Raw genomic sequence first — 15694 nt, 5'->3', positions numbered from 1 at the left:
TACCATACATAATATTTAATTTGAATGATTTTTATAAATATGTTTTACTTTTTTATTTTATTAAATTTTATGTTAATCAAAGTATTAAATTAACAAAAAATGTACACAATATTTACTCAATATTCTCAGAAACAATTATTTGTAAACACTGTGCATAATCCATTGACTATTATCAGTAACATTTAAAACTAGCACAACATCATTCCTTCTGAAATGACTATCCATACATTTCCATACATAGTGACGAAATTCATGGACTTTTCCCACTCATTACAGCAGGGTTTATTGCAAACCACGCTAAATAGCGCATTAATTCATGTGGCTGTGGCGTATGACAGTCTCTCTCTACAGCTAACCGAATGATGTCATCTTCATCGGAGGCGACGGTGGGAGGGACCGCAGTGATCCTCACCCACTGAAGCGCCTCCTCAACCAGTCAACATTCAGCAGCGCAGCGGTCGAGTGTAATCCCCATTACAGCGGGCGGGTCCTCTTTGAGTCAACCCTCGTCTTTTAGCAATAATCCTGGGGAATTTCTCCACATTGCGCCTAAAACTTAGACACACGATCGCCGGGACCACAGGGAATCTAAACCGCGCGAGAAAATAAGGTATTTATGTTTTTATACTTTACATGCCATTTGAAATGTCGGACTTGAGGAATGTTGGTAGAAAACAAGTTTTTCTTTGCAGAGGCGGTGTGGGAAAAGTAGGTGGTGGCTGGTGAACCGCGATCCGCAATAGTTAAAAGAACAAGAAAATTGGTAGTTTTTCTTAACGTGTGACCGTTGATGTTTTAATCATTCGCGATTTGTCAAATTTACGGTTAAAAAAAGAAAAAGCAGAAGCACAACAGTGAGGGTCAACATTTAGTGTTAAAGAAAGACAGACATAAATACAAGTGTTAAATAAAAACACAATTGCGAATCGCAACGCTCCGCAGTATTCGATTATGTTTGATTCATTTCTAAGGGGCGTTCACACCGAACACGTTCTTGTAAATAAAACAAAAAAACAGAACTAGACGCAACGGATAGAACAGAACGCAGGAGTCTCGAGTTTTTAAAAGGTAAATTTATTTCCGATAGTTTTTGTCACGGCGTCTAAAAAACGCAGAAATGACGATAAATATAAAAATAAAATAAAAATAGCGCATGATTACATAGAAAAACAATTGAAAACGCGCCCCGACGAACAAATAACGCGTTCAGTGTGAACGTCCCCTTGGGTTTCCCATGTAGAATGTTGTGACAGAAAATTGTGTTACAGAAACACAATGTGAAGTGCAAAGCTCCGCTCGGGATTCGATTATTCTTCGATACACTGAATCATTGTGCTGAAGTAAACGTTTGATATGCATTTTGAGTCGTGCTCTGTACATGAACAGTTTCCCTTCAGTAGCTTCAGGGCGTTGTAGTCGGCAGATGCGTTGAAAACTTTCCCCCATACCCAGCCTAGCGACTAACCTGTTGTTCCACCAAATTCAAGATGACACGTTGGCTTATCTATACCACTGTCACGCATTCAAAACAGCAATCTGAAATTTTGCCTTGGGCCAAAAGCTGTGTTTCACAGAAGCCAAATGCTTTAAATGGTCGATAAGGCCTGCTCCTTAATCTTAGAGGTGTTGTAGGCCATTTTACACTCATAACCCTGAATTCAGGTAAACTAGTGGTCTTGGGAGGCATGCAGCCGAGGGCTTTTAAACTCACGTTTTCTGTATATTGTTTGATATGAGCGGAAATACTGTTTATTGATTCTAAGAACATGACATGCTTCGATGTAGACACGTATAATCCTACCTCATGGCAAATAAAAAGGCTTGTATGATGGGCCTATAAGGGTAGTTGACAACACAGAAATTAAAGGAATAATTTACCTATAAATGAAAATTCTCTCATCATTTAGTCACCCTCATGCCGTCCCAGATATGTATGACTTACTTTCTTCTGCTGAAAATAAATGTGATTTTTAGACAAATATATCCCACTCTGTTGGTCCATTCAATGCAAGTGAACGGTGGCCAGAACTCTGAAGCTCAAAAAGGCACATAAAAGCAGCCTAAAAGTAATCCATAAGACTCCAGTGTTTAAATTCACGTCTTCAGAAGCGATATGACAGGTGTCGGTGAGAAACAGATCAATATTTAAGTCCTTTTTTTACCATGAATATCCAGTTTCACTTTCACATTCCTCTGCTTTTGTTTTTGGGTATTTGCATTCTTCATGCATATCGCCACCTACTGGGCAGGGAGGAGAATTTATAGTAAAAAAGGACTTAAATATTGATCTGTTTCTCACCCACACCTATCATATCACTTCTGAAGACCTGGATTTAACCATGGATTGCTTTTATGCTGCCTTTATGTGTTTTTGGAGCTTCAAAGTTCTGGCCACCTTTCACTTGCATTGAATGGACCAAGAGAGCTGAGATGTTTTTCTAAAACTCTTTGTTTGTGTTCAGCAGAAGAAAGTAAGTCATACTTATCTGGGATGGCATGAGGGTGAGTAAATGATCAGAGAATTTTAATTTGTGTGTGAACTTTTTCTTTAACATCATGACTGGTCACCATTTATTATTTTTTATTTATTATTATTTTTTTTTAATCATTACCAATTTACCATAAGTTTTTTTTAACGTTTAGCTTTTTTGCAGTTCACCCATAAATGAAAATTCTGTCGTCATTTACTCATACTCCTGTTGTTCCAAATCCAGATGACTATTATTGCATTTTTTGTCCATAGTATGACCGTGGATGGTGACTGAGGCTGTCATTCATCTCTGTTTGTGAATCACCAAATAAAGAAAGTCATGCAGTATTGGAACTAAAAAAATAAATTAAAAAAAAATCATGCTGTGTGACATGAATTTTCAGACATACAAATATCCCATGTAGTCTCTCAATTAATATGAGGTCTTAAAAAGTACATGTATAACAATTATACACAAATCAGAAAGTGTTGTTTGGACTGCAGGACAAAGCTGTCACAGTCCTTTTATTTTGGCATTACAGGCCAAGTGGTAGTTGTGTGAGTTACTGTACAACGCCTTCCATAAGTAGAATTAATTGGCTATTAAAATTGACTGGAAATTATAAAGACTGATCGCCACCTAAATTACCTAAGTAGGTTTCCACCTTCTGTTCATTGTTTTATTTTTCTGATAATTCAGTGCAGTTTGCATTGCAAAAGATATTAAGATATGAAGTTGTTGTCGAGACAGATTAATGCTGCTAAACTGTTTAATGCTGCTAAACTAATCATCGAAGACTGAATGTTTGAGATTAAGGCTTAAAATGTATTAAACATATGTAATGGGTTTTCTTTCATTAAAGGTTCGATGGTGGAACTCCAGTTGCTTTAGTGAAAAAAACCCTGCCATCTATTGTAGTTAGATGACATGAACTTTTGAAAATTCTCTCATCATTTGCTCACCCTCATGCGGTCTGTTCTCGCCCAAAACCGATTAGATCGCTTCTGAAGACATGGATTGAACCACTGGAGTCATATATTTTATGCTGCATTTATGTCCTTTTTGGAGCTTCAAAGTTTTGGTCACCATTCACTTGTGTTGTAGGGACCAACAGAGTTGAATCTTTGTTTGTGTTCAGCAGAAGAAAGAAAGTCATACACATCTGGGATGGAATGAGGGTGAGTAAATATTAAATAATGAGAGAATTTTCATTTTTGGGTGAACTATTCAGTTCCATTGTAAGTGTCTCACTGTAACTTGTTTTTTTATTTTTTTTTATTTTATTTTTTTAAATAAAAGGAGGGAAAAGTTGAAGTCAATTTTTGTGGTAATCAACATTATGCCACAAATGCTGTCGACTGAGCTTAACTTGTATTGAACCCGGAGTGTTTTCTATTTGCTTCTATAACCAGAATTACCTGCTTTTCTCTATTCATGTGCTTTTCTTTTGTCGATAATTGAAAGGACATTTTTAATATGACTCATTTTAAAATGTTTTTGAGCCGCAAGTTCAGTTAAAGTGCTAGTTACAGGAAAATGGAAAACAGTAGGGAATTCCACTCATGTCGGACGCTGCGGTGTAAGAGAGCTATAATGCGCACAAGGAAGTTCCCGTTATCAGCTGAGATTTGTTGCATTCTTTTTGTTTTGCTTTCAAATAAAAATACTCCCGAGCATCAATGGCATCCTTCCATCTTAGTTTCTCTTTTAACATCACAGCAAAGATTTTGATATATGATTTCCTAATATCATTCTCATAGCTTTTGCTGCAGTATTGTGTAATATTTTTAATAATGAAGCTCCTGACCCCTATTGTCAGAAAGATTATAGTAAAAAAAAAAAATAGTGTTCAAAATATGATTATTAGTGGTGTTGCATTCTTCATCTGTCTGTCCAAGTATACATGACAATGCATAATGGAATATTTGTAGACAGGACCTCAAATACGGCAAGCTTAATACGTGGCGTGCAACACCACTGTCTTTCAGAGCACTCGCACAGTGCAGAAGCCGTTTGTGGTCCGAATAACGTGTAAGGTACAACGGGGCTAAAGGAACCCCTAAAGGAAATGTAGCTTTTTTCTGGTCACAAAATGTATCAAGGAGCAACATAATTTGTGTGAAAAGAAATAATAACGGATTAAAATTCCGTTTAAAAAAAGGTGGTGAGGTAAAAGGCTCCTAGGGGCTTTAAAGTGATATCGTGTAGATACCGGGGCAATAGTTATAGGGCACAATTTGTCAGCTAATGCAAATAATTTTGAGACAGCAAGATGGTTTTTTTGAGTAACCAATTAAGAGGATGCTTACTCAAAATAGCTACTTCAGAAAAAGTCAACCATTTCCTGTTAACTTCAAACACGTTTGCCATTTTATTACATCTCAAGTATTCTATAAACAAACCAATCTCTCTTGTGATTGGATGAGTCAATGTGAGCCCACTTTGAACAGTTTTCGTAACAAATCAATTAACCCCACTTCAGAAAAACAATGTGTTTAACCCCTGCAACAGGCGGGCTTTTTACCCCAAATACTATCCTTTCACTTATTGGAAAGTTATTGAAAAATGTTTGAACTTATGACCTTAAACAAAACTGAAAATGATACAAATGAATACAAAATTAGTATTTTGTCTCAAAAGAAATGGGGTAATTTCAGGGATTTTCATTAGCTGCATAAATTTGCAACATTTAAAAAAATATATATAAAAAAATTTGATAAAAATTGTCAGACTAAAGCGTTTACGTAACATTTCAAAAAGATGAATTCCGGCAGAAATCTGAACTTTTAAAGTGTATGTAAATGTACTGAGTCAAGAAGGGTCGAAAGATCTAAGGATTTGTTCAAATTGACCTGTTATTTAACTTATTTCATGAAAACTATGGACTAAAAACCTTTGTGTGTGTGTGTGTGTGTGTGTGTGTGTGTGTGTGTGTGTGTGTGTGTGTGTTGAAAGCCCATAAGCATGGTAGAAATTAAAACTTTGGTTTGCCTCAAAAAAATCTCTGTTTGCCAATATGATCGCTGTATAGTATCAGATTGGGTATACAGACTTGACTGATTTGTTCTATCAGGTTAACAACCATTGTCCCAGTTTAGTTGCAATACCAACCAGACTTAAACGGCGACAAAATCCCCTCTTTTCTCCGGTTATTTTTCAAAGACTTCCCTGTGCTTCCCCCTCTCTGGTCGTTGAAAATAAAACCCTGCGTTTCCTGTGGGTGGATGGAGCTTTGTGTGAGAGACAAACCTACGCCCAGACGAGGAGAGGGCTGTTCTAAAAATAAAGTTCTTTCTGCTCCAAGCACAATCTGATGGAGGCCTGTTGATAAGTGGTCTTGGTGCAGGAGGCCAGACAGTGGAGAAGTGTGTAAGTGTGTGTGTGTGTTGTCAGATTACCGAGCAAGAATGGATGTGCAGGTGGTGTTTAGAAGTATACGCACAGCTGTGCTTACCAATTGGCACTTATTCATCATGGATGCAGGACAAATCTCTCTCAACACCCACATACAGATACAGGCAAATACCTCACCTCTCCTTCCAAAGAATTATCACACTGCCAATGGCTCCCATAAGAGGGTATGTTGCGGAAATTGATGTCGGCGAGCAAATGCTTTACAGATCGAGGTGATAATACACGTTTCTTGGAGATGCCACTAAGATTATAATAAACTCTTTCACCTTTCCCAACAATATGAGAGTCATTTCTACTTTGCAGTACATTTTCATGTCTTATTGTACTGGATTTATCATAAACCTCGCTATTTTTAAAGATGAAACTTTTGTTGTTTATCCCAGTATCACAATTAAGTGAAAAAGGGGTGAATTTGAAATAATTTCACTACTTTATTTTGAGCAGATGTTTTTTAAACATGAACGAACGTAACATTTATATAAGAGTAGTGTTCTGCGTTCAATAAAAGTCAAGCTTAATAATAAAAAAAAATAATCCCTTGTTTATATATATATAAAAAAAAAAAAAAAAAAAAGAGCAAAAATTACTGTAATGGTGAGGCACTAACAATGGTTGTGAACTGGGCCAGTCCATAAACATTAAAGGAATGTTCCGGGTTCGGTACAAGTTAAGCTCAAATCGACAGCATTTGTGGCATAATGTTGATTACGACAAAAATGTATTTAGACTCGTCCCTCCTTTTCTTAAAAAAAAAAAAAAAAAAAAAAAAGCAAAAATCGAGGTTACAGTGAGGCACTTACAATGGAAGTGAATGGTGCCAATTTTTAACGCTAAAATACTTACTTTAAAAAAAAAATATAGCCACAAAACAATATACGTGTAAACATGATTTTATTGTGATAAAATCACTTACTAACCTTTTCTGTGTAAAGTTGTAGCCAATTTTACAACTTTGTTACCATGATGATGTAGTCAACAAAACCCAAAACGAAAAATGAAAATTTAAACAACTTTACAGCTCAAATAATACGCAAGTTTTAAGAGAAGAATTAATGCAAGTGCTTTTATAAAATTACAAGTTTCACATTTCTGCGTTTAAACCCTCCAAAAATTGGCCCCATTCGCTTCCATTGTAAGTGCCTCACTGTAACCTGCAAGTGCCTCGATATTTATTTTTTATTTTTTTAAAGAAAAGGAGGGATGAGTCGAAATACATTTTTGTGGTAATAAACATTATGCTGCAAATGCTGTTGATTTGAGCTTAACTTGTATTGAACCCGGAATATTCCTTTAAAATACACACTGTTTCAAAAGTATATGCACAAGATGTAAACAATCTACAGTATGTGTTATAATATGATTTTAGTGCAGTAAAACCAGAGATTTACCTGCATTACGGCGTTAATCGGATTACTAGGGTTAGCTTCGTTACATTATCAATGACAAAGAAGTTATACAGTATGTTATATATATATATATTAGAGATTGACCGCTAATGGATTTTGCTGATACCGATAACTAAGGTGCATGGTAGAATAGGCCGATAGTTTTTAAAACCGATTTATAGAATGTAAGAAAAATTCTAAGATAAGCACAAACATTGAGACTACAAGAGTCCAAAATTAATAAAATCCCAAAAGCAATTTATTGTGCAACCAAAATCCCAATAATAACCAGAATTCTTTTTAGATTTGGTGCTTAACTGTAAACAAGCCCAAAATACACAGAGGACTCTTATTTTGACATGACAGAGACTTGGCTGCGTTACAATGCTCTATATGTAAATAATTACCAAATTAAGCTTTTTATAGCCTATATATTCGTCAGATGAAGAGTTTTTATGTGTATATTTCACCAGATGAGGTAATTGATATGGAATTTAAAAAATGAGTGGAAAAAAATATCTGCAACTATTTGCATTGATTTTTGACGATAACCGATAGTGCCAAAAAGCAACTATCGGCACTGATTAATCAGTAAAACTGATATATAGGTCTACCTCTAATAAATATATATATATATATATAATATATATACACATACACATACATATACACACACACACACACTACCGGTCAAAAGTTTTGAAACACTTGACTGAAATGTTTCTCATGATCTTAAAAGTCTTTTGATCTGAAGGCGTATGCTTAAATGTTTGAAATTAGTTTTGTAGACAAATATAATTGTGCCAACATATTAATTTATTTTATTATAAAACTAAAATGTAATAAATTTTTTTTTTTTTTTTTTTTTTTTTTTTTTTTTTTAATTGATGACTTGGACCAAATAATAAAGAAAAGCAGCCAATAAGTGCCCAACATAGATGGGAACTCCTTTAATACTGTTTAAAAAGCATCCCAGGGTGATACCTCAAGAAGTTGGTTGAGAAAATGTCAAGAGTACATGTCTGCAAATTCTAGGCAAAGGGTGACAACTTTGAAGATGCTAAAATATAACACAGTTATGATTTATTTTGGATTTTGTTTAGTCACAACATAATTCCCATAGTTCCATTTATGTTATTCCATAGTTTTGATAACTTTACTATTATTCTAAAATGTGAAGAAAAAAAAATTATAATAAAGAATGAGTGTTTCAAAACTTTTGACCGGTAGTGTATATAAAGAGAGAGAGAGAGATAGATCTATATATCAGTTTTACTAAAATAATATTGGATATAACTTAACACAGATAAGTTAAGCAAGTAATTTTATTACACAAAAATCATATTAACACATGAAATGTTTACACCTTGTGGCTATACTTTTGAAATGGTGTACATTTTAATGTATATGGATGGACTGGCCCCATTCACTTCCATTGTATATGCCTTACTTAATGAAACTGCGATTTTTGCTTTTCTTTTTAATAAACGAGGGATGTCGAAATTATTTTTTTGTGGTAATCAGCATTATGCCATCAATGCTGTCTACTGAGCTTAACTTCTATTGAACCTGGAGCATTTCTGGAAAAAAATATTCCAGGTATTTCAGCAGATTCAGGTAGGGTTTCATTAGCAAAGGCCAAAGACAGTGGTTAAGTTTTTTCATGCAATTTGACTGTACAAACTTGTTAATAATTAATTAGCTGTTGCAAGTATGATGACAGATGTGTTTGGGTTTAGAATCCTTGTGTGCATTGTTGTGTGTTTTGAAGCCCATGATGGTTTTGTCCTCAAGGGAAGTTTCATATCGGTTTTGCGTTAGACAGATGTTCATATCATGTGTGCGTACACATGTTGTCACTGTCTGGCTTTAATTCAGGGGGTTTGCATATGAGGTCTGAAGTATGTTATTCTTTTATGGTGGACAACAAATGGCTGAATGAAGCAATAATATTGGTCCAAGACAGTATGAATTTTGTAATGTCCTAGTCGCAAAGCAGAGAGCAAAAAATCGAATCCAACTGATCAAAGCCAAATTAGAAAAAAGGGGTAAAATACTTGTGCATTTAACACAATCTGTCATTTTAAAATGACCACTACAGGAATTAGTTTTGTGTTGGATGATAAATTGGAAGCCATGCCATAAAAATAAATGAAAAAAGGTTCTTCAAAGGCTGCTGTTATAGCTACAGTAATGGCCTGTCTGCTGAAGTAATTATGGATTTAGGCTCTCACGAACAGCAGTAATTATTGCGCATGAAATCATGCATGCAGTTTACAAGTGTTTGGACTCCTCTAGTTTCAATGTTATATTGATTTTCCTTTTCTTTCAATCAGAATTAATATCTGTATTGTTGCATTTTGCATTAAAGCATGTCAAAGTCCTCAGTTTTGTCACTGCAAAATGCTGTCTACAGAAACCTGAATGCTTCGGCGGAGAAGATTATCACTGAATAAGGATTAAAAGAAAATTAGTCGCACATACAAAGCTATCATATGGCTTCAGAAGACTTGGAATATAGCGCACAACTTACAATGGACTATTTTTATGTTGTTTCATATTCCTTTTAGAAGCTTGATAGCCATAGTCACTATAAACTGTTAGAATGCTTTCACACTAGCACTTTTGGTGCGCACCTGAGTTCGAATGACGTCAAAGTGTGCACCCGAGACCACTTGAAAAGGTGCTCTGGGGTACGGATCATGTGAACTCCAGTGCGGTTCGCTGCTAATATGAACACTATCGTGGAAGTGAACCGCTATTGATGATGTATAATTCATGTCTTTGCAGGCTCCTGATTGCAATTATTATGGTTTGATTAATTTCTTATACCAGCTTGTGTCCAAATAAATCACCTTTAGAGAGCAGCTCACATTCTTCACATCTCTTGCAATGCATCCGCGGGCTCACAGCAGACATACGCTAATATTCTTCACATCATGAATACTTTAATAACACAGCAAAGCTGATGTCTTCTTGAGTTGTTGCCTAGTTACAGTGGTAAACAGCTGCCGCTTGTACTCACGTTGATGACGTAATCAGACCGCGGTTCGGACCCAAAAAATATGATGTGAACACAGACCAGCAGGGGGAGGGGGGAGGAAACGAACTCTGGAAAGCACCCTTATTGTATGGAGAGAGCTGCGCAAAGATTCTTTAAAATTTCTCCTTTTGTGTTTCACACACACAAATAGCATACAGGTTTGAAGCAATATGAGGTTGAGTAAAAAATGACTCAATGAACTGCACTTTTAAGAGGGATTTTCATTAGATGAAGACATTTGCTGAAGTAAGTTTGTTTTTTGTCCAGGCATGGCAGCCATACGGAAAAAGCTGGTGATCGTGGGTGATGGAGCCTGTGGGAAGACCTGTCTACTTATAGTGTTCAGTAAAGACCAGTTTCCAGAAGTCTATGTGCCCACTGTGTTTGAGAACTACATAGCAGACATTGAAGTAGACAGCAAACAGGTTGGTATTGATTCTTGTTCCCTTTCTGAAACCTGTGTTTATACAGCTTGTCTTAGCAAATTTAGTTTTCACTATTTCCAGACCTTGAGGTTTGGATTAGTTTAGAATTTCTGTCTTATTGTGAAACCCAAAGCTGATTACTGATAGCTGTGTCAGTGACCCAGAACGCATATATTTTTTATTTGTCTTTCCTTCTCTCTTTCTGTCTTTTTTTGGGATGATCTATCAGTTTTACCGTCAAATACAACTAAATTCCGACACCCGTTGTTGCTGTTATTTTGAGTCTTAACACAGTTATGTGCAGTGGGTTTAAAAAGTCCACATTGAAAATCTGAGATTCAAAATATATTTTAAACCTGGAAATATAGTTGTAGCATTAAAAAAAAAAATTAAGGAATATTATGATGCAAAATGAATAATAAGAAATACTCTATTTAAGAATCTGCACTATTTCTTGCTCAATTAAATGTAAGCAAATATGTGACATTAAACGCATTTGCATGCACAGTTTTAATTTACCCTGCTTTTCCTTACCAGGGTTATGTCATAAATAGTTCAAGCAAAAACCGATTTTGCACATTACCTTGATTTCGCATTGCATTCCGTGTTTTTACCAGCATGTCCAGTATGTTGTGTGCATGCATCTTTACATTTTATATGTCAAAAGCAGAGAATAACCTGATGATTTCAAATCTCATGTAAACATGGTTTTCTTGCATTGTCGAATTTCTTGAATAAGCTGTTTTTACACGTTATTAGCAAATCGGTGTGCATGAAAATGCACTCTATGGACATACCAGATGATTGTAATTTTTTTACAATTAAACTTTGCACTCAAGTTGTTATGCTGATCGTATAATATGTAATGGAAAAATGAAAAAAACAACTATTAAATGAGAAAAATGCCAAATACAATCATTGTCACTTTTTAACTGGATATCAACAACATGAAGTGATTTTCTACAGACAACCTTATCTAAATATTTCTTTAACAATCATTGAGTCACACCAGTCGGCGAAAAATAATAGTCATTGTTTTGGAATGAGGGATTTTAAAGGGGTTATTTCAGTCTGTCTGATAGATAGATAGCCCATAGTGCTGATGTTTTGCAGCACTGACCACTACGAAATCTAAAGGGAACTTGGCAAAACAGGAAATGGCTGTTCTTTCTGGTTTCCTGACTGGACTCAAGATATGCCCTTCCCACTCCAATTGACCGGCCAACTCCTATAACATGATTAAACAGACCACTTCATTTCCTGTGATGGAAGAGGGTTGTTTGGGGAAGGAGGGCTCCGTTTATGTCTCCTCCACAGGAAATGTTGGAGTTAAGGACCAGAAGGGGATGGCTTACCAAGTTCTCATTGGTGTTATTCTGCTTATAGCATAACATATTCTTACTTTGAATGCTTGAGCAAAATATTGAAGCTTCCCAGTGGAGTTTACCCTTTGGAAACATTCGGATCTTTTTATCACACTGTGGATAGAAGTTGATTTTAAAGTAAACATGAAATCAAAATGAATCAAGTCTCATTTTTGATACACATTTTTGCTCTGATTGTGCACAATTCACCAATTAATTTGCTTTTTTTTTCCATTAGTGACCCAAGAAATAAAGAAGAATTTTACATATTACTCCTTACACTAGGGGTGTGCAGTGAAGCCATTATCTGTATCTAAATCTGTTCCTATTGCAAAATTATCTGTATCTACAGTATATTCAGATAGAACCGAAGAAAAACAGGTTGCAAATACAACTTTGAAATCACTGTCTTTTTTTATTTCTGCTTGTACAATGACAGATGTCTCCTAATTTAACACACACTGGCATACGGGAAGAATTGAGAGATAACAAGTCACTCAGGTCTTGTTGTTGAGATATTGCTGACGGTTCGCCCAAAATATCCATTTGTGTTACATGTGCATGTGATATGAATAACAATGAGTATACCAAAGCATTATGAGCTTACTTATTCCACACCGAATAGATTATGAGGAAAATTGGTGTCCTCTCATTTTTCTCAGTGGCAGCAGCACTAATGTTAGTGAGTTGAGGACAGACTGTAGTGTAATGGTGGGGATCAGGCTCAGAGTATGACTCAGCGGCATTGCTAAGCTTCAGTCCACAGGAGAGCAGAAGGGGTGTGCTTTGATTCCCTCTAATCACCAGTTTACCTAATTCAGTTCATTAGGCTTGTGATTGGATAAGCCAAGCCTTGCTGTTGCCCAGTAAAGATTAGAGGAGGTAAGAGAGACATATGCAAAGGATTGAAACCATAATGTTAATTTGCCTTTAGAAATGGAAATCATGATATCTCGTGACCATAACGGGCAGTATTACTTTTTTTAAGTTATCGACAAGGTTTGATTAGACTGATATTGGAGGTTGGTAATATGCACGCCTATTTGTTTGTTCGCAATTAATTGTCTTATATTTGTCCCTTTTGACATTATCGGCTGATAATCGTGTCTGATTGGCGGATGATCAGAAGTGGTCCTTTCGCTTTGTCATTTCCAAAATCTGCCAACAGCCTTGTCAATAGATAGAGCACATATTTTGTTTACAATTTTTTTTGTGTGTGTGTGTGTGTGTGTGTGTGTGTGTGTGAATTTTTAAAGATTTAAAATATTGGCCATCATATCCGTTATCGGTAGTATCATAAAAGTAATTATCAGTTTTTAATAGGGATGCTCCAAATTTCTATATAGCATCTGTACTCAAGAGATGCATATGCCTTTAGTAAAATACAGTGATAGACCAATATTATTATTATTATTATTAGCCATTTTAACATTATCGGCCAATTGTTGTGCCCAGTTGTCCGATTAGTAAAAGTAGTAATTCGGCCCAGTGTCATGTCCAAAATCTGCCAACAGCCTTGTGAATGGATTGAGCACATTGTCTTTTTTTTTTGTAATTAAATAAGTCAATATTGTGTAATTTACTGTATATTTAAATGTAAACATAACTATGTTTGCAAATACAGTGTAGTTTGTAGGAGTTTGTCAGTCGATGCAAAGACGAAGCTACTGTTGTGAAAACTGATATTCAAACATAAACCATCTTTTTTTTTTTCATAGTAAAAGATAAATGAGATTTAATGGATAAATACAATCTGTAATCAGTTACTATAGGGGATTGTCTAGCAATAAACAGGTCTAAAAACCTGGGTTTGGGTGTTGGAAGGAGCTACACACATACTTTCATGTTTCCAATTAGCCGATCTTAAGCGACATCTGTTTATATTAGGAATGTTAAAGGTTTTTTTTTTCTTTTTTCTCACCTCAGTGCTTGTGTAGTGTGTTGCACAGTCCTAAGGGAACTGTTCTATTAAGTTCCATGAAACCATCAGTTTCAATAAATGTATTAAAAACTCAGTGATTTATTTGAATGATCACTCAAAAAGGTTCATGAAAGTCCATGTGTGGCATTTTACATGTATTAAAATGTTAATATAGACAATATATATACAGTGTGTGTGTGTATATATATGTATATGTATATATATATATATATATATATATATATATATATATATATGTATATGTATATATATATATATATACACACACACACACACACACACACACACACACTACCGGTCAAAAGTTGAAACACTTGACTGAAATGTTTCTCACAATCTTAAAAATCTTTTGATCTGAAGGCGTATGCTTAAATGTTTTAAATTAGTTTTGTAGACAAAAAAAATAAAAAAATAAAATTGTGCCACCATATTAATTTATTTCATTATAAAACTAAAATGTAATTAAAAAAAAAATAGTTTTTGAAATTGATGACTTGGACCAAATAATAAAGAAAAGCAGCCAATAAGTGCCCAACATAGATGGGAACTCCTTCAATACTGTTTAAAAATCATCCCAGGGTGATACCTCAAGAAGTTGGTTGAGAAAAAGTGACTACTTTGAAGATATAACACAGTTTTGATTTATTTTGGATTTAGTTTAGTCACAATATAATTCCCATAATTCTATTTATGTTATTCCATAGTTTTGATGACTTTACTATTATTCTAAATGTGGGAAAAAAAAAAAAAAATTATAATAAAAAATTAGTGTTTCAAAACTTTTGACCAGTAGTGTACACTATATGGATAAAAGTATTGGGACACCTACACATTACACCTACAGGAGCTTTTATGATATCCCATTCTAAATCCATAGGCATTAATATTGAGTTGGTCCCCCTTTGCAGCTATAACAGCTTCCACTCTTCTGGGAGGGCTTTCTACAAGATTTTGGAGTGTGTCTGTTGGAATTTTTGCCCATTCTTCCAGAAGAGCATTAGTGAGGTCAGACACTGATGTTGGACAAGAGGGCCTGGCTCGCAATCTCCGTTCTAGTTCATCCCAAAGGTGTTCGATAGGGTTGAGGTCAGGGCTCTGTGCGGGCCAGTCAAGTTCTTCCACACCAAACTCATCCAACCATGCCTTTATGGACCTTGCTTTGTGCACTGGGGCACAGTCATGCTGGAACAAAAAAGGGACTTCCCCAAACTGTTTCCACAAAGTTGGAAGCATAGAATTTTCCAAAATGTCTTGGTAAGCTGAAGCATTAACATTTCCCTTCAGTGGATCTAAGGGGCCTAGGCCAACCCCAGAAAAAAACCCCCATAGCATTATCCCTCCTCCACCAAACTTTACAGTTGGCACAATGCAGTCAGGCAGGAAACGTTCTCCTGGCATTCGCCAAACCCAGACTTGTCCATCAGACTGCCAGATAGAGAAGCGTGATTCGTCACACCACAAAACATGTTTCCACTGCTCCAGAGTCCAGTGGCGGCGCGCTTTACACCACTCCATCCGACACTTGGCATTGTGCTTGGTGATGTAAGGCTTGCATACAGCTGCTCAACCATGGAAACCCATGCCATGAAGCTCCCGGCGCACAGTTTTTGTGCTGATGTTAATGCTAGAGGAGGTTTGGAACTCTGCAGT

The 15694-nt window shown here is 35.7% G+C and overlaps 1 protein-coding gene across 2 annotated transcripts in view; it reads left to right on the top strand.

Moving 5' to 3' along the window:
* Window positions 1–439: 439 nt before the first annotated feature.
* LOC127449363 (rho-related GTP-binding protein RhoA-D) overlaps window positions 440–15694 on the top strand; it is a 27453-nt gene continuing 12198 nt past the window's right edge. The window contains exons 1-3 of one of the 2 annotated variants that reach the window (XM_051712729.1): window positions 440–610; window positions 3576–3649; window positions 10581–10738. In XM_051712729.1, the coding sequence (XP_051568689.1) occupies window positions 10583–10738 (156 nt within the window). In that variant the 5' untranslated portion in view covers window positions 440–610; window positions 3576–3649; window positions 10581–10582. The remainder of the gene's footprint in view (window positions 611–3575; window positions 3650–10580; window positions 10739–15694) is intronic. The other variant, XM_051712728.1, reaches the window with a different exon arrangement.

The sequence above is a fragment of the Myxocyprinus asiaticus genome, chromosome 12 (assembly GCF_019703515.2).
Source record: "Myxocyprinus asiaticus isolate MX2 ecotype Aquarium Trade chromosome 12, UBuf_Myxa_2, whole genome shotgun sequence".
NCBI classification, from domain to species: domain Eukaryota; kingdom Metazoa; phylum Chordata; class Actinopteri; order Cypriniformes; family Catostomidae; genus Myxocyprinus; species Myxocyprinus asiaticus.
This window is presented reverse-complemented; position numbering and strand designations above follow the sequence as displayed.